The 24553-nt window shown below is 42.5% G+C and overlaps 1 protein-coding gene across 1 annotated transcript in view; it reads left to right on the top strand.

Annotated features, from left to right (window-relative positions):
* Positions 1 to 24553, top strand: part of CNMD (chondromodulin) — a 106504-nt gene that overhangs the window by 65111 nt on the left and 16840 nt on the right. The window contains exons 5-6 of the mRNA XM_040341331.1: positions 22547 to 22700; positions 23958 to 24148. Of these exons, the coding sequence (XP_040197265.1) occupies positions 22547 to 22700; positions 23958 to 24148 (345 nt within the window). The remainder of the gene's footprint in view (positions 1 to 22546; positions 22701 to 23957; positions 24149 to 24553) is intronic.

Genomic DNA, 24553 nt, shown 5'->3' with positions numbered 1-24553 from the left:
AATGGGAAAACATTTAAAGAACCCTTCCACCTAAAATTAACATGTTCTGGGTAGAGTAGATTAGGGTTTTATCGACCCCCCCCCCTAGACTCCAGGCTCCACCATTCCCCCCCCCCCCCCTCCTCATACATAGGGACTAAGCAGAGTTTATTTTCAGCTGAGCTACTGTTGTCGCAGCTCTAGGCGAGTTCCTACCGTGTTTCCCCGAAAATAAGACCTACCCCGAAAATAAGACCTAGCAATATTTTCCAGGAGAGCTGCAATATAAGCCCTTCCCCGAAAATAAGCCCTAGTTTAAAATGCTTGTAAAATCCTATAATCCACTATATTTCTGGAGTATATAATGTACAATGTGTGTGTTTCTGTAATATAATTTTGCCAAATACCTTTGGTACGTGCCCCCCTCTGCAGTGCTCAGAGTGGGGAAAAGAGCTCCGGCGCATCATGGAAGTACAGAGTGCCGCTATAATGAAGGTATTTGGCACGTTTATATTACAGAAACACACACATTGTACATTATATAATACTGTAATAGAGTAGATCATATGATTTTACACTTTTAACTTGACTCACACTGGGGATTCCTGACAGGCAGGGAGGGAGAGGGGGAGAGAAGACATCACATTACATGGTAAGACCTACCCTGAAAATAAGCCCTACTGTGTCTTTTGTTGCCAAAATTAATATAAGACCCGGGCTTATTTTCGGGGAAACACGGTATTATATGAGAAATTTTGCTTAGACTTATTTTAAATAACTGGTTCTGCTTGGAACATGCACTAAATTCACTGTATTAGCTCCTAATAAAATAGTAAGTAATGAGAGGAAAACCTTTAGGGCAACCCTATGGCCTTCTCTACGCCAGATTCCAGCACCAAGAATCAATTGATGCGGATGCACGTTTGATTGGGACATCTGTGCCTAACCACAGGTAACGGCTTTACATGCAAAGAGCTATCCCTTTACTAGAACGAAGGGGCCAGGTCCTAAAAAACAACCCCACACCATAATCCCCCCTCCACCAAATGATTTGGACCAGTGCTAAGCAAGGTTCATAAAGACATGGATGATTGAGTTTAGGGTGGAGGAACTTGACTGGCCTGCACAGTCCTGACTTCAACCCAATAGAACATCTTGGGGATGAATAAGAGAGGAGACTGCGAGCCAGGCCTTCTCATCCACATCAGTGCCTGATCTCAAGACTGCACTTCTGGAAAAACACACTCTTAAACCTTGTGGACAGCCTTCCCAGAGAAGTTGAAGCTGTTATAGCTGCAAAGGGTGGGCAATCTCAATATTGAACCCTACGGACTAAGACTGGGATGCCATTAAGGTTTATGTGTGTGTAAAGGCAGGCTTCCCAATACGCTTGGTATCATAGTGTACAATGCTGTTTGTTTGCCTTTAAAAAAAATGTCCCTTCCTCATTTCTTGGTTAGGGAATGCGCTATATAATTAGTCCTACCCTTTCTCGTGCTTTCACCTCCATTCATCACATGTAGTGTATCCTGCTGGAGCAAGAAACACTATGATTTTTGGAGCTATCTGATTTTCATCTGTTATGATCTGCACAAGTTTTTGGATTAAAGCTTTTTACGATTTGCAAGATGTCATTTGGGCCGAGTCGCTGTTTGCCAAGCTACAGAGACTGTACGTTAAAGCCATCTCACCACAACTGGATCAGTTAGAGATCACACTTTCAGTGCTTAGATGGGGAGGCAGAACAGTGGTCTTATTTCAAGACAACAACAAAAAATACTTTCCTGTCCCACTACCCATGTCAACAGACTCTACTGAGTTGAAAGAAAAACTTGTTCAAAGATCTTCTGCATTCACACTTCAGTGTTCCAGACTGCACTTAATGGTTGGCTCCTTAAGCCCCTATGCCCCTACAGAATTAAGGGCCTATAAGTGTGCCAAACGCTAAGGATCTTTAACCAGAACAGTATGGTGCAGTCAGGTGTTCAGGTGGGCATTGTTTGTTTGCTTTGCAGGGATGCTTTTTTAACATGTCTTAAAGGATGCCTTCACCTAAAATGTATTGTTTTGAGTGGAGCAGATTAGGGTTGTATTCCATTTATGCTGTTTGATCCCTTCAACCTCTTACCATAAAGGGGCAATCTAAATTTCTTTTCAGCTGAGCTACTGTTTTCACTGCTTTAGATGAGGTTCCCTTATATGCCAATGGGCAGTGATATACTCAACCAACTGTCTCTTAATGGGTTTCTAATGGTTTTCAGAAGAACTCACAGACAGGGACAATGGTAGCATTCAGCTGTTCTCTTGTATTTCAATATTCATACCAAATGTGAGGATATCCCACACAGGGAAGCTTGCCTTTGTGGATTGATAAACTGCATTCTTATAAATGTTAGCTTAGCCCTCAAACTAGTCATCACCCATAGATATAATTGACACACAGGGGGTTATTTACGAAAGGCAAACCCACTTTGCACTACAAGTGCAAACTACAAATGCAAAGTGCAGTTGAAATTGCACTGAAAGTGCCCTTGGAAGTGCAGTCGCTTTAAATCTGAGGGATAGATCTGAAATGAGGGGAAGCTCTGCTGATTTTATCATCCAATCATGTGCAAGCTAAAATGCTGTTTTCAATTTTCCTTTGCATGTCTCCCTCGGATCTACAGCGACTGCACTTCCAATGGCACTTTCAGTGCAATTTCAAGTGCACTTTGCACTTGTAGTTTGCACTTGTAGTGCAAAGTGGATTTGCCTTTTGTAAATATCCCTCACAGAGAACGTTTTGTGCTATGTAAAAATACACAGAATTGAAAGCAGCTCATTATTTAAAATGGGCACCACTAATACAGTATCATGTATACTGAACATTCCTAGGAGCTTCAGGGAAATACTTTTTCTTTACGTATTATTCAGTATTGTACTGATCTGCAATGAAGAAAGTCTATAGGAAAAGGGCTGACAATAGCAGACAGAGCTGTCCTAGTCTTCACACGCTTACATATGATGTCTGTTGCTCACTTGTCTACAGGAGTCAATGATAGTGACAGATCTGACAAGTGAGTGTATGAGTGACAGTAAAAGGGGACAGGGGCTCTGAATGGGTACTCTACAAGTACTAAGCGTACAGCTACTTGAGAACTGAGAAGTGATCAAACCCTTGAAGAAAATAGTTTTATTCCACATATTCATCCACAATCAGTGGATAGGGCATGTCGGTTAAGCAGCGAAGCAGTGGTGGTTTGTCTATATTTATTCAGCAGCTGCACAGCGATTTTTCCAGTACAACGATCATAACACTACCTGCCGGAGCTCATCTGGCCAATCATTTTTACTAGAGCTTAGCCTCTTACTGGAACAGTCCTATTCAGTGGACACAGTCAATGAATTTATAAAGATTGTCGTAGACACACTTTAGAATCCTGTTGCTCCTCTTCTCGAAAAATATTGATGTGGATGAAACATTCATATATCTGTCAGGAACAGGTACATGAATCTGTTGGATGATGGGGTGCAGCTCCGGGGGTGTCCATAACACAGAAACTCCATCTTTATCCCTGGAGATTCAGAGATTTCACAGATGACAGCTACAATTAAACAAAGTGGCTGGGATATGGACTGACAAACATCTGCATGTATGGCCATCGCCATATACAGTAGGAGGCCTTTCACACTGGGGTGCGGGCTGCATTAGCGGTAAAGCGCTGCTTGTTTTAGCGACGATTTATCGGCACTGTGCGGAGCGGGAGCAGGGAGATTTAAACCCCAAAGAAGGGGCTAACAAGAGGTTAAAATAGGGTGACCAGACATCCCCGGTTTCAGGGGACAGTCCCCAGATTGAGGACACTGTCCCCGGGCCAAGTAGGATTTGAACAGGGGCTGGGGCAATTTCAAAGACAGTCAGTGCAGAATAAAAAAAAAATATCTGAATTACACACCCCCACATCGCCGCTCCTAGTAGCTTGGGGGGAGGGGGGTGTATTTTTTTTTTTCATTATCTGTGCCCCTTTCTGATGATCATGTGGTGGTCGGAGCGGAGGGAATATTTCTTCAGTTTCGGGTGCATGCCCATTCAGCTCCGCTCGTGTGTTCTTCTGCATTGGCTCAAGTCCCGGCCAGCCGCCCGCCTGCTTATCTCCTTGCCTTCCCTGGCAGAGTGGTCTTCTTCCGCTCCCCACCCAGTAGTAGCCCGGGGCCCGGTGAGTGAGACTTGACAGGCCGGAGGCGGGCAGCGGTGGCAACGGGCAGAGAGTCGCTGATTGCCACCATTACTAGTAAAAAAAAAAAATATGTCCCCAGATTTCATTTTAAAAATCTGGTCACCTTAGGTTAAAAGCGCCTGCAAAGCGCTTCGGTAGCGCTGCCCATTGTTTTTAATGGCAGAGGCGGTTTAGGAGCAGTGTATACACCGCTCCCGCACCTCCCCAAAGATGCTGCTTGGAGGACTTTTTTTCCGTCCTGCAAGCGCACCGCCCCAGTGTGAAAGCACTCAGGCTTTCATACTGGGGAGACAGGGGAGGCACTTTACAGGCGCTATTTTTAGAGCTAAAACACCTGTACAGCACCTTTGGTGTGAAAGGGGTCTAATAGTAATATGCAAACTGTTGGAGCTATAAAAATCCTGTATTATAATAATCATAACATCAGCCGGTATCCCCACCCATTTATTTACTTTCATCTGTTTGAAAGGGAATCTCCAATCCTGCAGCTGAATGGGGCCAGTGATGCGTCATCGGTTGTCATGATGATGGTAGAAGTAGCAGGCCGCTGGTCCAATCAGCTGCAGTCATGGATTTCCAGTTCCGCAGCACCCCCTAAAAAAGCATTGAGTATGCTGGTAACATCATTGATCTAATATAGCCACAATGATATTGACCAAATATAGCCATGCGGTAATAATAGGTCAATGATGTCACCAGCAGCTGAGCTGACAGCCTGCTAGGATGTGACAACTTACCACAGCTTCTCTTTAGCTCATCCTCAAGCCCTGTACACACGGGCCGAATGTTGGGAGACAACGGCCCGTTCAAAAAAAAAAAAAAAAACAGCCGACATTCGGCACGTGAGTATGTCGGTCTGCTTCTGTCGGACATGCATGTTGGAGAACCAGTAGCCAACCGACTCCATATCAGCGCTCTCAGCCAATGTCAGAGAGCGCTGATCAGAGTGTGTACGTGGCTTTAGGCCTCAAGCACACTGGATGTTTTTGCAGCTGTTTTAAGGGGCATCAGGCATTTTTTTTATTCCTGTCTCTTAAAGGGGTTGTAAAGGAAACATTTTTTTTTCATAATAAGCATCCTTTACCTGCAGACATTCCTCTTTTCACTTCCTCATTGTTCGTTTTTGCTCAGAAGCTGCTCTATTTCTTCTCTGTTCTGTTCACTTCCTGCTTGTCTGATTGTTACTCACCACCGTGACGGGAGGCTTTACTGCGGTGGTCAGTAACGTGCTCACCCCCTCCTGGGAACTGCATCTGTGTGGCAGGACGCTCTCTATGTGATAGAGACTTCAAGGAGGTGTGAATTACTGGGCATGCCGCAATTCATACTGGGAAATGTAGTTCTTACATGAACGAGCGACGCAAACCAGGAAGTGAATGAGAGAACAGAAACTAGAACGCCGGAGGTGATATAGATGAAGGAATTTAATAGGTATTTACTCGTTTTTTAACAGAATCATTACACATTCTGTCTGTCTACCTTGCAGTTGCAGACATAAATTTTAGGCAAAAAAAAAATTTCCTTTACAACTCCTTTAACTCCCCTGCATGTTGTGCATAGGCATAGGCTTTTAGCAGTGTTTTTAGTGGCAGGAGCTTTTAGAGACAGGAAAAAACCCACTGACAGTGTGTCCAGGAGCAGCAGAGTTTTGGCAGAAAAAAATGCTTGATGCTGCTAAACGTGGCAAAACGCCAGGCACCTTTATTCATTTAAATCAGGGGTGTCCAAACTTTTTTCAAAGAGGGCCAGATTTGATGAAGTGAACTTGCGTGAGGGCCGACCATTTTGCCTGACATTCTTTGAACCATTAAAATCGGTCTAAATGTGTTCGTCCAAGCAGTAATACACTAGCCAACAAGAATTCTCTTGTCTTTGTGGCTGTGTGTGGTGAAGAGATGAGCTTGGACGTGTTATTTGCATATATAAATATATCTTTTGTGGGCCCCCAACAAATCCCTACGCGCCGCTCAGGACTAAAGATGAGTTAAACTTTGGGCGTGTTATTTGGATATACCGTATTTATTGACTTTAAACATGCACCTTCACTTCAAAAAGGAAAGTTTCAGGAAAAAAATGCCCATCAATGCAGCCTAATCAGTGCCCATCTGCATCCTTACCATTGCCATGAATGCAGCCTCACCATTGCCATGAATGCAGCCTCACAATTGCCATGAATGCAGCCTCACCATTGCCATGAATGCAGCCTCACCATTGCCATGAATGCAGCCTAACTATTGCCATGAATACAGCCTTACCATTGCAATGAATGCATCCTTACCATTGCAATCAATGCAGCCTCACTATTGCCATAAATGCAGCCATCAATGCAGCCTGATTGATGCCCATCTGTAGCCTCGGAGGGGGCGGACAAGCACCAACCGATTATATACAGGAGAATCTCCTGTTTACTCAAGGGTCTCTTAATACAAAGTCCTGCCTTCTATGATACACAGTACAGCCGTCCAATGGCAGCCCAGGAGACGGGACTTCCAATTACAGATGCCGCTGAGAAAACAGATTCTCCTGTATGTAATTTGACAGCACTTGTCCTGCCCCCTCCGAGGCAGTGCCGGTAAATACGTTGTGGGGGCCACAAAAGATACATATAGTCAAATCAACAGAAGCGCCATATTAAACCAGACCGCGAGCCACGATTGGCCTGTGGGCCAAACTTAGGACATGCCTGATTTAAATGGTCAGAATAAATTATTATTCTTTTGTTTTAAAAAAAATAATAATAGATACAATTTATCCATGGACCTGACAATGCCATTGGCCACCCTGCTCTTCCTTTATTCACAGTCCAGAACTCTGCATGTCATTATTTCATGAATGCATTCTTCTCCTAAGCAGCATCTGATAGAAAATAAAATAATAGACCAGCTTGAATAATTTCCAACAATACAAGAAAGATAGTCATGTCCTGTACGTCTGCCAAACATGTTTCCTTCTAGATGAAGCACCCAAAAAAAAATGTAAAAGTGAAATATGTATCCGTCCAACCTGGGTGCAGTGTCAGCTCAGGCCTTGGAGGGATTTAATATGTGTAGTAAATGTTTTACAGTCAATTTATATTTCAGAAAATCAACATCAGCTAATTTCAAATGGTGTCGTAAACCAAAGGGGATATGAATTATGCACTGCTCCATACGCTGTACTGGATTCGAAGTTTGTTCATCTGAAGACGGAATGCAAATCAATGCTTACAAGAACAAAAAAAAAAAGCCACCCAGAACATTAACTTGTTCCAGGCTCAGTTCTGGAAGTTTTATATTTTATTTAATATAGTACCATTCATTGGTTTGTTTCCCAGCGTCATATTTACAAGAGAGAGAACAATTACTGCAGTAATGCCACATTACTAATGAATAGCATCAACGTTTAGTCACCAGGGCCTAATTCCTTACTCTGTGCAATCGTAATATGTATTCCTGTAGTCGCCTGAATAATGAAATATCATTTCCAACTTTGCTGTGGCTACTATATAGAAAACACACAGCGTAACGTATCCGTTTTGTCCCTGGAGATGTGTGAGGTTCATATCATTTGACGATCAGTAAGTCTGCAGTGTGAAATCTGTAATAATGTGGTCTCCGTAAAACAATTCTCGGTGCGGTGATATACAGTCGTGTTTATGATAATAGCTACTGGCTGTATAAATGCAATGTTTATTAAGACATCATTAAGACAGGATAATGTCTGTCTTCCGCTATTTTGTTATCACTTTCTTTTTTAAATGTCATTTTCTTCCCACTAGCAGTAATCACTATATTACTGGCCTGTCTCTACAAAGAAGAGGTGCACAATTTGTCCCTGGAAACTTGGCTGGGTTCTGAGGATCTGCATGTAGGTTTCTCAGATTGCCACATTTACAATACACTGGGGTCCCTAACAATGACAGTACTCACAGCGTGGTGCCAGAACATAAACCATTTTATCTTCAAAATAGTAAAGTGCCATAGTTGTGCCCAACCTTGCAGTTTTTGGTTGTAAATATTTACACATAATTTTGTGTTTTTATTTTTCTCCATTATATAGAGTTTGAAGAACTTCCTAATCATTTTCACTTTGTCCTAACATGTTTTTCCAGCCAAAACTTACGATGGTTTTTACCAGGCAGGGTGCGATGGCAGAACTTTTCCATGCTCTCTTAACGACTTCAGCCCCAGACCATTTCGCTGACCAAAGACAAGGCCATTTTTGCAATTCGGCACTGCGTCGTTTTAACTGACAATTGCGCAGTCTTACGACGTGGCTCCCCAAACAACATTGACATCCTTTTTTTCCCCACAAATTTAGCTTTCTTTTGGTGGCATTTGATCACCTACCTTTACTTTTTGCTATAATAAATATCCCCCAAAAATATCTAAAACATTTTTTTTCCTCAGTTTAGGTCGATACCTATCCTTCTACATATTTTTGGTAAAAAAAAACGCAATAAGCAAAAACGTTATAGCGTCTACAAAATAGGGGATAGTTTTATGTCATTTTTATTAATAATTTTTTTACTAGTAATGGCGGCGATCAGCGATTTTTAATGTGACTGCGACATTATGGTGGACACATCGAACACTTTTGACACCATTTTGGGACCATTGTCATTTTTACAGCAATCAGTGCTGTAAAAATGCCCTGATTACTGTAAAAAAGACACTGGCAGTGAAGGGGTTAACCTGTAGGGGGCGCTGAGGGCGTTAAGTGTGACCAAGGGAGTGCTTCTGTCAGGGGAGCGTGGCTTGCCGTGACACGTCACTGATCGCTGTTCCCGATGACAGGGAACAATCGATCAGTGACATGTCACTAGGAAGAACGTTCTTCAGCTCCATGACACGATTGCAGGACACCGGCCAACATCGAGTCCGCAGGTCCCGCGGGCACGGTCAGGGAGCTCGTAGGAGGGTCGCGAGGGCACCGCCAGCGACCACACAGTGGTAATTTAAAGGGGGCGTATATATACGTCCATTTGCGCAGCCGTGCCATTCTGCCGACGTAAAAAGTCGTGCGGCGGTCGGCAAGTGGTTAAAAAGCAACATAAAAAATTTAGCTAGACATAATGTATATTTAAATGATGGCTGAGGACCCATTAATATCTTCTGCGTTGGGCTGTTTGCCTTGTTTTCTATGATTTCAATTCACACCACTGTGTTGTGATAGCATGGACTGAAATAAAATACTAGCCAATAAATTAAAAAAGGTGCGTGATCTCCTTAAGTAACGCTCAATTGTTAAAGTGAACCAATGTGCATGTGTAGCACCCTCTACTTAGGTAGTGTGCTAGAGTTGAGATTTTTGTCAGTACAGGTAAATTTAGGCAGGCCTAGGCCTGTTTGTTTTGATCTGTGGGCTGGTAATGGCTTGCAGTAGGCTGGTGTCTCACAGCTAGCTTCATCTCTTGGTTACCTCCCTTCTGCATCTGGAGGCTTCTAGAAGGAAGGTGGGGAAGAAGGATGGAGCTGTCTGGGGTGTTCTGAGGAGCCCTGACCAATCCCCAACCTGGATTGGCAGGAGGCAGGCCTCCCTAAATACCTGGAGTAAGCCCAATTGGAGAGGAGTTGTTCGGGTAGAAGAACTGGAGATTTGCAGAGATAGAGACATATGGGGGGGTTATTTACTAAAGGTAAATCCACTTTGCACTACAAGTGCAAACTACAAGTGCAAAGTGTACTTGAAATTGCACTGAAAGTACACTTGGAAGTGCAGTCGCTGTAAATCTGAGGGGTAGATCTGAAATGAGAGGAAGCTCTGCTGATTTTATCATCCAATCATGTGCAAGCTAAAATGCTGTTTTTCTTTTTTTTTTGCCTTACATGTCCCCCCTCGGATCTACAGCGACTGCACTTCCAAGTGCACTTTCAATGCAATTTCAAGTGCACTTTGCACTTGTAGTTTGCACTTGTAGTGCAAAGTGGATTTGCCTTTTCATAAATAACCCCTATGGTCTTCTATCGGATTTTAAGATTAATTTATCCAAATCAGAATAGAGTGCAAAGTCTTTTGAAGAGATGGCTCCACTCATGGCTTGGGAGATGCAATATTATTAAAATGATTATTTTACCAATGTTTTGTATTTATTTCAGGCATTACCTATTGCTATACCTAAATATTATTTTAAACAGATACACTCTCTCCTTTGCTGGATTTGTATGGGCAAATAAACATCCAAGGATCAGAAGATCCCTGTTGACCTTACCTAAACAATATGGTGGTCTAGCGGTACCAGATCTGTATAAATATTTACTAGGCGGTTCTTTTGAACCGCCTGATTGATTGGAGTAGACATGGAGACTGGAAGATGTTGCCTGGGCTAGAGCAGGCTCAGAGTAGTGCTTTATTGAAAAGAGCCGCATGGTGTTATAAGGACCTTCCAACCATTACGAAGGCACATCCTATGATAGGACCTACCTTAAAGATGGGTTATGGGCTTTTTCTCAAGGGTAAATTATCAGCAATAGTTTCACCCTTGTTCCCGTTATTGGGGAATTCACAGTTTGAGCCGGGCCTGAGGAAGGGAAACTTTGGGGTACTGTTAGATCAGGGTTTTTTTAGGCTTCTCTATTTGTGACAAGGGGAACATGGCCTACAATACACTTGATGATAATAGGATTTACAACATATCAATTGGATTTCTGGCGTGTGGTACAGCTGAGACATTTTCTAAATACTTTAAGTTCACTAAGTGGCTATGAACGTACTTTAACACCATTTGAGGGGTGTCCATCAAACCCTCTCTAAAATGTATGCGCTGCTGGTCGCACCAGTTGCCCTTCTTTAGGGAGTGGGAGAAGGATCTGGGTCGAAACGTCAGACTAAAGTCCAAAGTAACAACACGCATTCTCATAACCAATGCTAAAGATCAGCCAACAATAGCAGACGTTGCCCACAGGGTGGCGGAAAAGACCTGAAAAACCATGTGATTTGGTGAAAGTTGGCTGAAAAAGTCCTGCCGTGTGAATGCATACCGTATTACCAAGTTCCCAACACCCATTCACGAAAAAGTCCATTGGAAGTCTGATTGTGTGCATGAGACTTAAGAGAGGGTTTCACACTCTATGAATATATAAGAAAGATCACCCAGAGCAGAGCCTGAGATATACCCTGGTTCTGGATAGGGGGTTGTCTTTATTTCTTTATTTTGTATCTGTGAAATTAAAATGAGATAGTTGATTTTTTTTCTCTTTTTTTTGGAAGAATATGAATTTTAACGTATAATAGATTAGTATATAGACATGGATACTATGTAATTTATGATGTCTGTAAACAAAAAAGAAAAAACAAAGGGAATAGAAGAACTGGAGATGGAGTGTTAGGCTGTCAGAGCCTTGAAGGAAGCCCCCCAGTTTGGGGGGGGTGACCTTGGGCCAGGGGCTCGGAGCTGTACAGGAACCCCACACAACTCAAGGGGTGTCCTGAACAGGAGCAGGAGAGGACAGCAGGGAATACTGCCAGGCAGGTCTCCAGGAGGGATTCACCAGATGTAGGTGAGTGACAGGCACAGTCGGGAGAGTCATGCCGGAGCAGACTGGGAGTTTGCAGTCTGAGATGGATGTAGAGCCAGTGGGAGAGACTGTGATGTTACTGGCATTGAAGTCGGGCCGCTGCAGTCAGGAGGGCTGTCAGGGCCTGCAAAGGACTGACTGGGATTGGTAGTCCACCAAAGAGGGCATTTATCACCAGAACTTTCTTTGATACACCATAGGGGCCTGCCGTCCCTGCCTGTAATAAGGTACTTTAGCTAAGACCTGGCTGAAACCAGAGTCAGACCTAACCATGTGCTAGCTGTGCATTTAGAATTGTGCTGGAGGGAGAAGGAGAGCTAGTCTGCAGCAAGTGTTGTGCAGGAGGAGAGTATCTAAATGGTCCCAAGCTATGCAAGAATCTGTTCTGGGCATCCCATGAATTCCTTAATCCTAGCCAAGTTTAATCCCTCAATAAAATACAAAAACAAATCTGATGGACTTTTCATTGTCTTGAGTGTCTGGAAGTGGGCCACATCACTCAGCAGCCCCTACGGGGGTATCGCTACAAATGAAAAAATAATTTCTTCCATAATACACAATTAATTTAAAAGTGTGAGAGTAAGGCAAAACAACCCACAATCAATATACTTCAATAATGACGTTTTACTAATGAAATTAATAAATTAACAATAAATAATAAAGACATTTGATCATACATAATAAAAAGTCCAAAATCTTAAAGTCCATATGTTGCGCAAAAACAAAGTGCTCTGTGCTCCAATGAAAAAATGTGCACTGGTGCTTAAAAAGCTTGTAAGATAATAAGGCCTCTTACCAGACTGCAATGATCTCAGATTATAGAGATCACTTGCGCTTATTGTAGCTTAGGAGAGCCAACGCTCTCACCCTCGGATCTTATTTTAGACCAGTGACCCCAGCGGCTAGGATTAACAGTCAATGCTTTGACCTCAGCCAGCACTCTTAAATCAAGCTTCGACACACGTATATAGAAAACACAAAAGGAGGAGAGATTTGGTGGCGCAACTCTATTAAAATATCCAGTTTATTCAGTAGAATATTGCACTTGCATCCGTTCCAAAAATAGCATGCATTTGGCAGAAAATCCTGGCCGCGGTACCCTCCGATCAACCTTGGCGTGATGACGTCATAGAACCAGCCCCGCCGGTGCGTTTATTTGTACAAGGCATCCTCTGGGATTAGAGACTGTTCTGGGACGTCGGCAGTCATCATTTTGAAGAGAAAGTGGTACCGGAACTGAGCATTCCGTGCATGTGAATCCTGGGACACACCAAAAAATAAAGTTCTGCCTGAAGAACTTATTTTCAATGCAGTGTGTTGCCACACAAACTACAACATTGCAACATTGCTGCACTGAATAGAAATGTATGAAAGGTCACTTGTGACCTTGCAATAAAGTTCTAACGAAAAAAACAAAAGGTTAACAGTGTGATGCTCCATGACTAAGGTAGTTTAGATATACCATTAACATTATTCATAAGTAACCAATACCACCCCCCCCACCCCCCATTCTTCAATAACAACACCAAACTGTATTGGGGTAACTGGCCAGTTCGACCTTTTATTAAACCCAAATTCTAATTTTAAATTTGAATATTAATAAATACTCCAGATCGAAGAAGAAGAAAATGATTGCAGATCTTTGATGACACCATCACCCACGACTTTGGAGTCTGTGATACTGTAATGCTAGGTTCAGTCCCCAGCCGCCATACACCGTCTTGAGGACTATCTTAACTGACCACAGACCCCTACCACTTTAACACCTGGTCAGTTTAGACTGAACAAGACCAACCAGAGGACTCCATACCTAAGATGGGTCCCACCGTTTCACCAATCGACCAATGTTTTCGACCCTCTTGAAGGACGCCAACCGCTAACCATCACCCTTGGGCTTAACTCCCAATTAATCCATGTCACCAGGGTGGACGGTAGGGCAATTTCAATTTGCAAGTGACGTCCCCTTCAATCCTCCCCCTGAACGACTATCTCTCCTCTCCTCCCATCACCCCATCTACTCGTCCATTCAGGTAAGAGCACTGCCTTCTAGAAACAAACCCCCTAATTTTAACCCACTACTGCCTGGTATACTTCCACCTTGTCAGGTATGCCCTACGCTTATTCTTTGTTAAGCTTTGGGCATGTCTGGATAAGTGCATCAGAACTCTTCTTTCCTGTGCACACTAGTGGTCGTGCATGCAGAGCAGCTTGCTAGTGCCATAAAACAAATAAAATAACAGAAATAAATTATGGAGCATGTAAACCCTCAAGTTTTTTCACCTTAATGCATTCTATGCATTACAGAGGGTGATCACAGTAATATATATTTTGAGCCTCTCTAGCCCAGCTCTTGCATTCTTCAACTGTTACTTTTTAAAAACCGATCATAGATTTATAATATATATGAGTTCTTACACTCACACACATACATATCAACTGGACACTAAGGGCCCATATACTCCTATTAAGTGTTGTGCAAGAATGCAAATGTTTTAAAGCATGTTACTGCAAAGCACATAGACATAGCAGTGCATTATTGCAGTGCAGTGCAGTGCAATTTGAATGGCACCCCAATACATAAGTGAAATACACATCCGAAGCATACATATTACAGCACATTCATTTAAATTGGATGCCTTAACGCAAATGCATTTCAATTTGTGACCTAACGCACTTTAACACAGTGCATGATTATGGAATGGTCTGAATGGGCCCTAACTCTATATTTTATAGGTGTTCTAGTTTTCCGTTATGCCTGCATCAGTGTGTGGTGACTGGTGTGCTTTTAAGTGTTGTTTGTTTTGCGCATAATATCTTCTCACTTTTATAATTTGCTGTCACTTTCTAGTCTGTAATTACACATACAGAGAAAAGTGAGATATACTGCGCCCCGAATAGTGACATAAATACAATCTGACAGATGGCTGCTCTGTGGTTACTGTTCATCACTCACAGAACTACATTATTATAGCTAAAACCGTATCCCTGAGTTCTGGCTGTTTGTGGGGCTTGTGTATTCAGGGTGGTATTTCATGCCCATCGGTGCTCTTAGTGATGTATAAATAATCAATATACATGCTTTTCACACTTTAGACTAGGCCAGACTTCGTTCCCACACAGCCATATGTTCCCACTGTAGGTAATTAAAATAATAACTACAAAACAAACCAGACTTATGGATTTATTTTTAAATAAGGATGTGATAGTTAACAGAATAAAATGTACCGTTTTTGCTGAGATGGCTTTAGCATTGATGCAATATTGGATTATTCCTATATTACAAACTTTTAGGCCTCGTGCACACTGGACGATTTTTGTAGCTGTTCCTGGGACGTCAGGCGTCCGTCCCCCCCCTCTCGTCTAAACTCCCCTGAATGTTAGCTCATGGGGGTTATTTACGAAACGCAAATCTACTTTGCACTACAAGTGCAAACTACAAGTGCAAAGTGCATTTGGAAGTGCAGTCGCTGTAAATCTGAGATCTAAGGGGTAGATATGAAATGAGGGGAAGATCTGAAATGAGGGGAAGCTCTGCTGATTTTATTATCCAATCATGTGCAAGCTAAAATGCTGTTTTTTATTTTCCTTGCATGTCCCTCTCGGATCTACAGTGACTGCACTTCCAAGTGCACTTTGCACTTGTAGTTTGCACTTGTAGTGCAAAGTGGATTTGCCTTTCGTGAATAACCCCAAGTGTGTCCATGCACACATAGGGGTTGATTTACTAAAGGCAAATAGACTGTGCCGTTTGCAAAGTGCAGTTGCTTCAGAGCTTAGTAAATGAGCAAAAACTCCATCATCCAATCATATGCTAGCAAAAAAATGCTGTTGTTTTTTTTTTTTCCTTGCACGTGATTGGATGTTCTTTGCAAAGTAAAACTTTAACTCATGTACTATATTCTGGAATAACTGCACTTGCAGAGTGCAACTGCACTTTGATAACTGCACAGTCTATTTTCCTTTAGTAAATCAACCTCATAGATTTTTAGCAGCGACTTTTGGCAGAAAAAAACACTTGATGCTGCTAAACGTGCCTAAATGCTAGGTGGGTTTAGCACTTCAGCGTTTATTCATTTCAATAACCAAAATAGATTAAAATTCTGGCCAATGAAATAAATAAACGTCCAAACACCAAACGCTGCAAAACTGATTTGAAAAATCGCAGCTTAGACGACTTTTTAATGATTCTCTTCTGTAGGGAGAAACAACATTTTTCAATAAACCAGTGTGCATGGGACCTTAGACCTCGTGCACACTGGACGTTTTTACAGTCGCTTCTATGGGTGTCAAACATTTATAGCCAGATTCAGGTAGCTTTACGCTGGCATATCAGTAGATACGCCGACGTAACTCTGAATCTACGCCGTCCTAAATTTAAGCGTATTCTGGAAACCAGATACGCTTAAATTAGGCTAAGATACGAGCGGCGTAAGTCTCCTACGCCGTCGTATCTTAGGGTGCAATTTTTCCGCTGGCCGCTAGGTGGCGCTTCCGTTGAGTTCGGCGTAGAATATGTAAATGACCAGATACGCCGATTCACGAACGTACACGCGCCCGTGGCAATTAATTACGCCGTTTACGTTAGAGATACGCCGGCGTAAAGATAAAGTTGCTCCCTAGGTGGCGCATCCCATGCAAGGTATGGACGTCGGAACATGCCTATCTTTTTACGTCGTTTGCGTAAGTCGTACGCGAATAGGGCTGTGCGTAAATTATGTTCACGTCACAGGCATTGAGCCGACGTATCTTTGGGTGTAAATACGACGTGATACTGAGCATGCGCGCGCATGCGCCGTTCGTTCGGCCATGCATCTACATGGGGTCAAGCCTTATTTAAATACAACACGCCCCCCTACAGCCTACTTTGAATTACGCGCGCTTATGCCAGCCCATTTACGCTACGCCGCCGTAACTTAGAAGGCAAGTGCTTTGTGAATACAGCACTTGCCTCTCTAAGTTGCGGCGGCGTAGCGTAAATACGGTACGCTACGCCCACGCAACGTAGATTGGCCGTACCTGAATCTAGGCCTTAGTTTTCCTGCCTCTAAACTCTCCCCTGCATGTTAGCCTATGGGGGTTATTTACGAAAGGCAAATCCACTTGTAGTTTGCACTTGTAGTGCAAAGTGAATTTGCCTTTTGTAAATAACCCCCATAGACTTTAGCAGCGTTTAGTGGCAGGAGCTTTTGGAGCAGGAAAAAAAAAAACACTGCCAGTGCGTCCAGGAGTAGCAATGTTATGTCAGAAAAAATGTTTGATGCTTGTTAACGCTTGTTAAATCTAGGCACATTTAGCACTTGAGCGTTAATTAATTTAATTTCCCAAAATAAAATATTTTTCTATCCAGTGAAGTGAATTAATGCCCAAGTGCGCCTTAATGTGTTACACACTTTTACAAGCGTAAGGCGTTTTTTCGGCCAAAACTTTGCAGTCAGAGGATTTTAGGAGAGTTTCCAAAATGTCCTGTGTGCATGAGGCCTTACAGGTACATATTATTATTTTAAAGTGGAGTTCCACCCATAAATATAACATTACATCAGTAGTTTTAAAAAAATGTCATTAGTCCTTTACAAATTTTTTATTTTTTTTTAGATGCCTTCAAAGTGTTGTTGCTAGGCAGAATAGTTAATCTTCCCACTTCCTGCACCTAGGTGCTTAATGCTTCCTAACCTACACCGAACAGACTCCTGGGAATGTAGTGGGTGTAACTTTCCAGGAGTCTGTGCACTCCCCAGTCTCAAGGAATCATGTGACTTGGACAGCACAGGTGCTGAAACCTGATCTGACACTGCTTGTGCAGCACTGTGCGAGATTTGCAAGGCTGAAATCCAGGAAGTCATACAGTCTGGCTTCATGATGCCCACACTTAAGATGGCCCCAGTCAATTTCTATTTTATAAAGTGTCTAAATGCTGTAACAACCTAACAAAACAGACCTTAGTTTACAGACTAACTTTACTAGAATACATTAAGCTTGTGTATTACAGGGATATTTATATTTAAAAAGTGAAATTGTGGCCGGAACTCCGCTTTAATGAAAGAGATGTGTATTTTTTATAGTATTCCCTTGTATCTCAGGCAACATTGGTGGTCTATGGTCATGCTTCAGGTTATGTCACCGTCTACTTATCTTCCCATACTCTGCTCTAGGAAATACTGTCATCACTGGTGAGGAGCAGTTTATTATCATAAATTGAGCTTCTGGCCAACACCGAGGGGGGAAGAGACTATGGACATCATCAGTAGGTTGCAGGCATCCTTTTCCTGGAATCTTGTTTGGGCCTGAATAAACGGCACTCAGAAAAAAAAACTAGAGTGACATGAGTCTACTGTAAGAAAAACACTGAACAATGTTGGTATTCATGGTAGCTAACCATGAAATGGAACACAGCTCTCCTGCCATCTAGATTACATTTGCTGTTCCCTGGCATTACTGGAACAATTTTCTGTGGAAAGGTACACAGCGGTATGCTTAAAGAGGCAAATCACTGTATAGCAACACTAAGGCCTCGTACACACGACCGGTTTCCTCGGCAGAATCCATCAAGAAACTTGGTGGGAGAGCTTTTTTGCCGAGGAAACCGGTCGTGTGTATGTTTTTTATCGAGGAAACTATCGAGGAACTCGACGAGCAAAAAAGAGAGCGAGTTCTCTTTTTCCTCGACGGGAGTCTGAATTTGCTCGTCGTGTTCCTCGTCGGGCTGGTTTTCGATGAGAAACTCGAGCGTGTGTATGCTAAGAAACCCGCGCTTGCTCAGAATAAAGTATGAGACGGGAGTAAAAGTAGCATTTGTAATGGAGATAACACATTTGTCGCGCTGTAACAGACTAAAAAGTGCAAATCGTCTCTTAACAAACTTTTACTTAACACGCAGTAACATGAGATTATCAAAACCAGCCCCAAGAGTTGTGCCAGTGGAATCGAACTTCCCCTGCCGCTGTATGTGTTGTACGTCACCGCGTTTGAGAATGAGGAGATTTTGTCTTTACCGTGTGTACGCAAAGCAAGCTTGTCGAGTTCCTCGACAAGCCTAACAAGGAACTCGTCGAGGAAAACGATGTGTCTTTTCCGACGAGTTCCTCGGTCGTGTGTACGAGGCCTAAGACCTTATCTAAGCTATGAGGATTAGTAGAGGGGGGTATGTGGTATGGGGCTGCTTTCTGTCTCAAGGCCTTGAAGAGGTGCAAACACTGAGGCCCCGTACACACGACCGAGGAACTCGACGTGCCAAACACATCGAGTTCCTCGTCCAGTTCAGTGTGGAAGCCGCCGAGGAGCTCGGCGGGCCGACTTTCATCATTGAACAACGAGGAAATAGAGAACATGTTCTCTTTTCGGCCCGACGAGTTCCTCGACGGGTTCCTCGCTGAAAAGTGTACACACGACCGAGTTTCTCGGCAGAATCCAGCTCCGACCGAGTTTCTGGCTGAATTCTGCCGAGAAACTCTGTCGTGTGTACGGGGCCAAGGGCTCAATTAATTTAAGTTGTGTCAGAAAACATAATCCTTAGCAGCGTGAGAAATAATTTTATCAAAGTTGAATAGGTATCACTGTTTGCTTTAAAGTGGTGTAAAAGGTAATATTTTTCCTAAAATAAAAGAGATGTTATACTTACCTGTTCTGTGCAATGGTATTGCACAGAGTGGCCCCTTACCTCCTCTTCCAGGGTCCCCCGCTTGTGCCGTCTGCTCCTCCCCTTCCCCAAGTACCCCCTCAGCAAGACGTGTGCTGAAGGGGCACTTGTGTGGGTGCGTTTCTGAACCGGGCTGTGTGTATCCATAGACACACACAGAACTGTTCGGCCATTCCTCACAGGATTTGACTGACAGCAGACTGATAGATGAACAAGGCTTTTTTTTAGCTGGAACTTAGTTACACTACCTCTTGTTCAGGCCCTCTGCTTACCACTATCACCTGTAAACACAGAAATACATCTTCTGTGTACCAATGATTAAAAAGTGAAAGGGAGAAACAAGATATAAAATAAAGTGCATACAATCTTATTGTGCCCTTTCACTTTTTTATTCATTGTTTATTAGTATTACTAATTTTGGAGCTGCACTTGATATATAAGAGAGATTTATATTAATTTTGTATTGGCGCCGGTTTCTATTCATATATATTTCACATGTTTACCAATGATAGCTTGTCTTCCACAGATCTGCAAAGTGCAGGGTGGGGACAAGGTAGATGCAGGTGCCCAGGGTGCATTGTGGACGCTGACAGCCATACCGAATGATCTCCCTACAAATGAGAGAGGGGGAGCCACCTACAGTGTGCGGGGAGGTACTAGAGCCGGCTGGGTGCTTCAATTTAAAGTGGAGGTTCACCGGTAAATTGCTATTTTTACCCTTAGATGGATGCTCATTTTGTCTAGGGGAATCGGCTAGTTGTTTTAAAATCGAAGCTGTACTTACCTTTTTAGAGAGCGATCTTCTCCGCCGCTTCTGGGTATGGGCTGCGGGACTGGGCGTTCCTTCTTGATTGACAATCTTCCGACAGGCTTCCGACGGTCGCATCCATCGCGTCACGATTTTCCGAAAGTAGCCGAACGTCGGTGCGCAGGCGCAGTATAGAGCCGCACCGACGTTCGGCTTCTTTCGGCTACTCGTGACGCGATGGATGCGACCGTCGGAAGCCTTTCGGAAGCCTGTCGGAAGACTGTCAATCAAGAAGGAACGCCCAGTCCCGAAGACCCATACCCGGAAGCGGCGGAGAAGATCGCCCTCTACAACGGTAAGTACTGCTCGGATTTTAAAACAACTAGCCGATTCCCCTAGACTAAATGAGCATGAAGCTAAGGGTAAAAATACATTTATGGGTGAACTCCCGCTTTAATACAGCAACAAAAGTAAGACATGTGGAAGATGGTGGAGTTTACCCTCAAGGAGTATACAATCTAAGGTCCCTAACGCACATTCACACATACACATTCCAGGGCCAATTTAGATAGGAGCCAATAAACCTTCCACCATAGGTGTGTGCAGCCTGTTGCATTAGGGTGTGTACCCCAAAGCTCAAACACATAAATATATAGGGCAATGGACAGTGTCGGTAGAGCAGTGGGCGATGTCAGTAGGGCAGAGGTTGATGTCAGTAGTTTATTTTTTTTATTTTTTTTTTATTATTACATTTTTATAATTGCATTCTTTTTTTTATATTTTTATACAATCATATTTATTATTGTTTTTTTACTTTTTTTTTAGGTGCCCCATTAGGGGCTTTGGTGAAATATCAGGGTTCTAAACAGGCCCCTGATGTCTCACTTTTGAGACAAAGAAAGGGACTGGGGACAGAGATTCCCCAGTCTTTCTCGCAACCAAGCAGCAGGGGGAATCTGCCCAGCACAGGGGGATTAGGGTGTGCCCAGGCACACCTAGCATACCCTGTGCGAACGCCTATGCCTACCACTAGGGGTTGACAAATTTTCTTGGAATCTAGGAGCCAGCTAAAAAAGTTAGGAGCCAGAAAACGCACCCCGTCCCGACGAGCTTGCGCGCAGAAGCGAACACATACGCAAGGAGCACCCGCATATGTAAACGGTGTTCAAACCACACATGTGAGGTATCGCCGCGATTGGTAGAGCGAGAGCAATAATTATAGCCCTAGACCTCCTCTGTAACTCAAAACATGCAACCTGTAGATTTTTTTAAACGTCGCCTATGGAGATTTTAAAGGGTAAAAGTTTGTCGGCATTCCACGAGCAGACGCAATATTGAAGCGTGACATGTTGGGTATGAATTTACTCGGCGTAACATTATCTTTCATAATATTAAAAAAAATGGGGATAACTTTACTGTTGTCTTATTTTTTAATTAAAAAAAGTGTAATTTTTTCCCAAAAAAAGTGCGCTTGTAAGACCGCTGCGCAAATACGGCGTGACAGAAAGTATTGCAACAATCGCCATTTTATTCTCTAGGGTGTTAGGATAAAAAATATATATAATGTTTGGGGGTTCTAATTAGAGGGAAGAAGATGGCAGTGAAAATAGTGAAAAATGACATTAGAATTGCTGTTTAACTTGTAATGCTTAACTTGTATTATCAACGGCCACCACCAGATGGCGCCAGCTCACATCTGGTGGTAATAACGTGTAATACCAACGGCTCACCTTCCAAGCCAAGTCGCCAGGACACTATTTCTAGTCGCCATGGCGACCTGGCGCCCGGGATTTGTCGACCCCTGCCTCCCACCATGTCTTTGGAGTGTGGGAGGAAACCCACACAGGCACATGGGATGACATGCATATTCCTGGCAGGTAGTGCCATGGTTGGCATTTGAACCGCCAACTCTAATACTTCTAGGTGGACGTGCTAACTATTTATCTACTGTGCTGCCTATTTGTTCACTAAAATGTATTATAGGTTAACTAAGGTGACATCGCATTTTAGGGGACATTCATGCATAAACTTGATTGCCAAGGTTCAGAAACTTTTTATTTCAGGTGTGCGTATATATATATATATATATTATATTATTAATTCAAACACAAAATGTAGAACATGCTCGTTTTGATGTCACTCTATGAGAGACGAGACTCATTTGGCCTATATTCTCCTAACTCATATGTCATTTTAAAGTATGCTAGTTTTAATTTACAGATAAAACACCAAGACCTACTTTCAGCAAATGGTGTTATGCTTTAGTTTAATTCCCATTAGCATAAGTGGAAGATAAGGAATAAAATCTCTTTGCTGCCTTTGATAAATGTGGGCCTTAGAGTCCTCATTATACAAAATACTAATTCAAGTACACGAACGCTTACACCAAACATTTAATAAGAAAATCAAAGCGGGATGTAAACATTTCAGAACATTGTGTGTTATAGTTTGCTTGTCTTTTCTATCATGCCAGGAAGATGAGGTCATGCCGGCCAAGTTTGATGAGAATTCTCTTATCTGGGTGGCTGCAGACCAGCCCGTGAAGGATAACAGCTTCCTGAGCTCAAAGATCCTGGAACTGTGTGCCGATCTTCCCATCTTCTGGCTCCGACCTACATATCCCAAAGGTGGGTTTTTTATATATAGAAAGTGGAGAATTTTAAAAGGGTTTTCAGGTACCTTGAAGTGCTGCTTGTGGTAGAAAACAGCATCAACGCTTTTTAACAAGGAAATTTTAAAATATCTGAAAAGTAAACTAAAAACGTGTTGTGTGCGACATGAACATTTAAAATATAAATGGTTAACATCGTGTGCTGACTTTTTTATATAATAATCCTACCCAGTAGCAACTGTATAAGTATCCTAACTGGATATTAATAAATATGTCGTGTAGATATAGTGCCTACTCTAAATCAATAACATAAATACATGATCCCCAAACCCCCCAAAAAAATCTTAAAATAATCAACAACATATAAATAAGTAAATTAAAACATAGTGAAATCTCATATAAATTATATGCAATAATAAGTTCATAAGCTGAATTGGTGTCTATTTGAGAAACAATATTTTGCATAAAAAGTGAAAAATGCTGATTTTTGCCTTTGCAGGCTAGTCTTTTATTTTATATATATAATAATATGCGCTGAATATTAACTCAAATAATGTGAAAACCGTAATGCAGATGGTTCAATACTCTAATGAACCAAAAAGTGTATGCAAAAAAAGAAATGAAAAACAAATCCAAACAATTAGTTCAATTACATAGACGTGTACCAGTGCTTCTCCTGTGGACAACACCCAAACAAATGTAATGATTTGAGAGATGAGCGATGTGTTCACACTCTAGGACTCCTGTTTCATATATGTACAGCGCCTCCTCCACAGAATCCACCGATTTTAAACAGCATTAACACCAAGGCACCAATCCTCCATTAACCGCTCAGCTTAGTGATGTACTCTCCTCATTCGGATCTGTAGTCCGTCCCGCTCGTAACTCCTCCCCCACGCGTTACGTCACTAGTGTTATTTTATTTATTTTTTTATTTACTTCATTCATGTCCCTGCACAGCAAGCAGCACAGTACATTGTGCAAGACATGCAGTGCCACCCACTGCACTGCAGAAAAATACAAACATGCTGCAATTGTTTTCTATGTGCCCTAGCAGTGACCTGTGTTTATCCAGTGTAATAATCCAGGTAATAAAGCAGAAAGTTCCAATTGGGCTTTATATCAATGAAAGATTCATTATGATTGGTTCTTAAGAATTCCGTGACACATCTCACTAATAGTATGCAGGAAACATTGATTGTTGATGTAAATGCATGGTGTCAATGCATGTACTTTTTTGAGGCACATCTAATTTTGCTTCCCATGTTTGTAGAGAGTCAAAGAGGTAAAAGAGATGTTGGAAGAAGAGCGAGACAAACTCAGAACCTTAACTTGGACCAGTTTGAAGCTGCAGCAGAGGAAAGAAACACAAGACGCCAGGGGAACCGACGAGCTCAGCCAGTCAATGAAACACAACCGCCTGCTGAAAGAGAAGCTCCCTTCAACCCCGAGAACCCATACCATGTAAGTACACCCAGTGATGAACTGCACTAGAGATATACATTTTTAAATATTTTGTATAGAGCGAAGCTCACAAAGTGTTACCACACATTTGATTCTAAGCCTTGATCAGCTGCTCAAATTATATTTAAGGGGGTTGTAAAGGTACAATTTTTTTTCCTAAATAGCTTCCTTTACCTTAGTGCAGTCCTCCTTCACTTACCTCATCCTTTGATTTTGCTTTTAAATGTCCTTATTTCTTCTGAGAAATCCTCACTTCCTGTTCTTCTGTCTGTAACTACACACAGTAATGCAAGGCTTTCTCCCTGGTGTGGAGTGTCGTGCTCACCCCCTCCCTTGGACTACAGGAGAGTCAGGACGCCCACTAACACACAGCTTCTTTCTCTATCTGCAACGTAGAGAGCGTCC

Source organism: Rana temporaria, chromosome 2 (assembly GCF_905171775.1).
Source record: "Rana temporaria chromosome 2, aRanTem1.1, whole genome shotgun sequence".
In the NCBI taxonomy this organism is placed as follows: Eukaryota; Metazoa; Chordata; class Amphibia; order Anura; family Ranidae; genus Rana; species Rana temporaria.
Note: the sequence above shows the minus strand (reverse complement) of the source record. Positions and strands in the feature narration are given on the sequence as shown.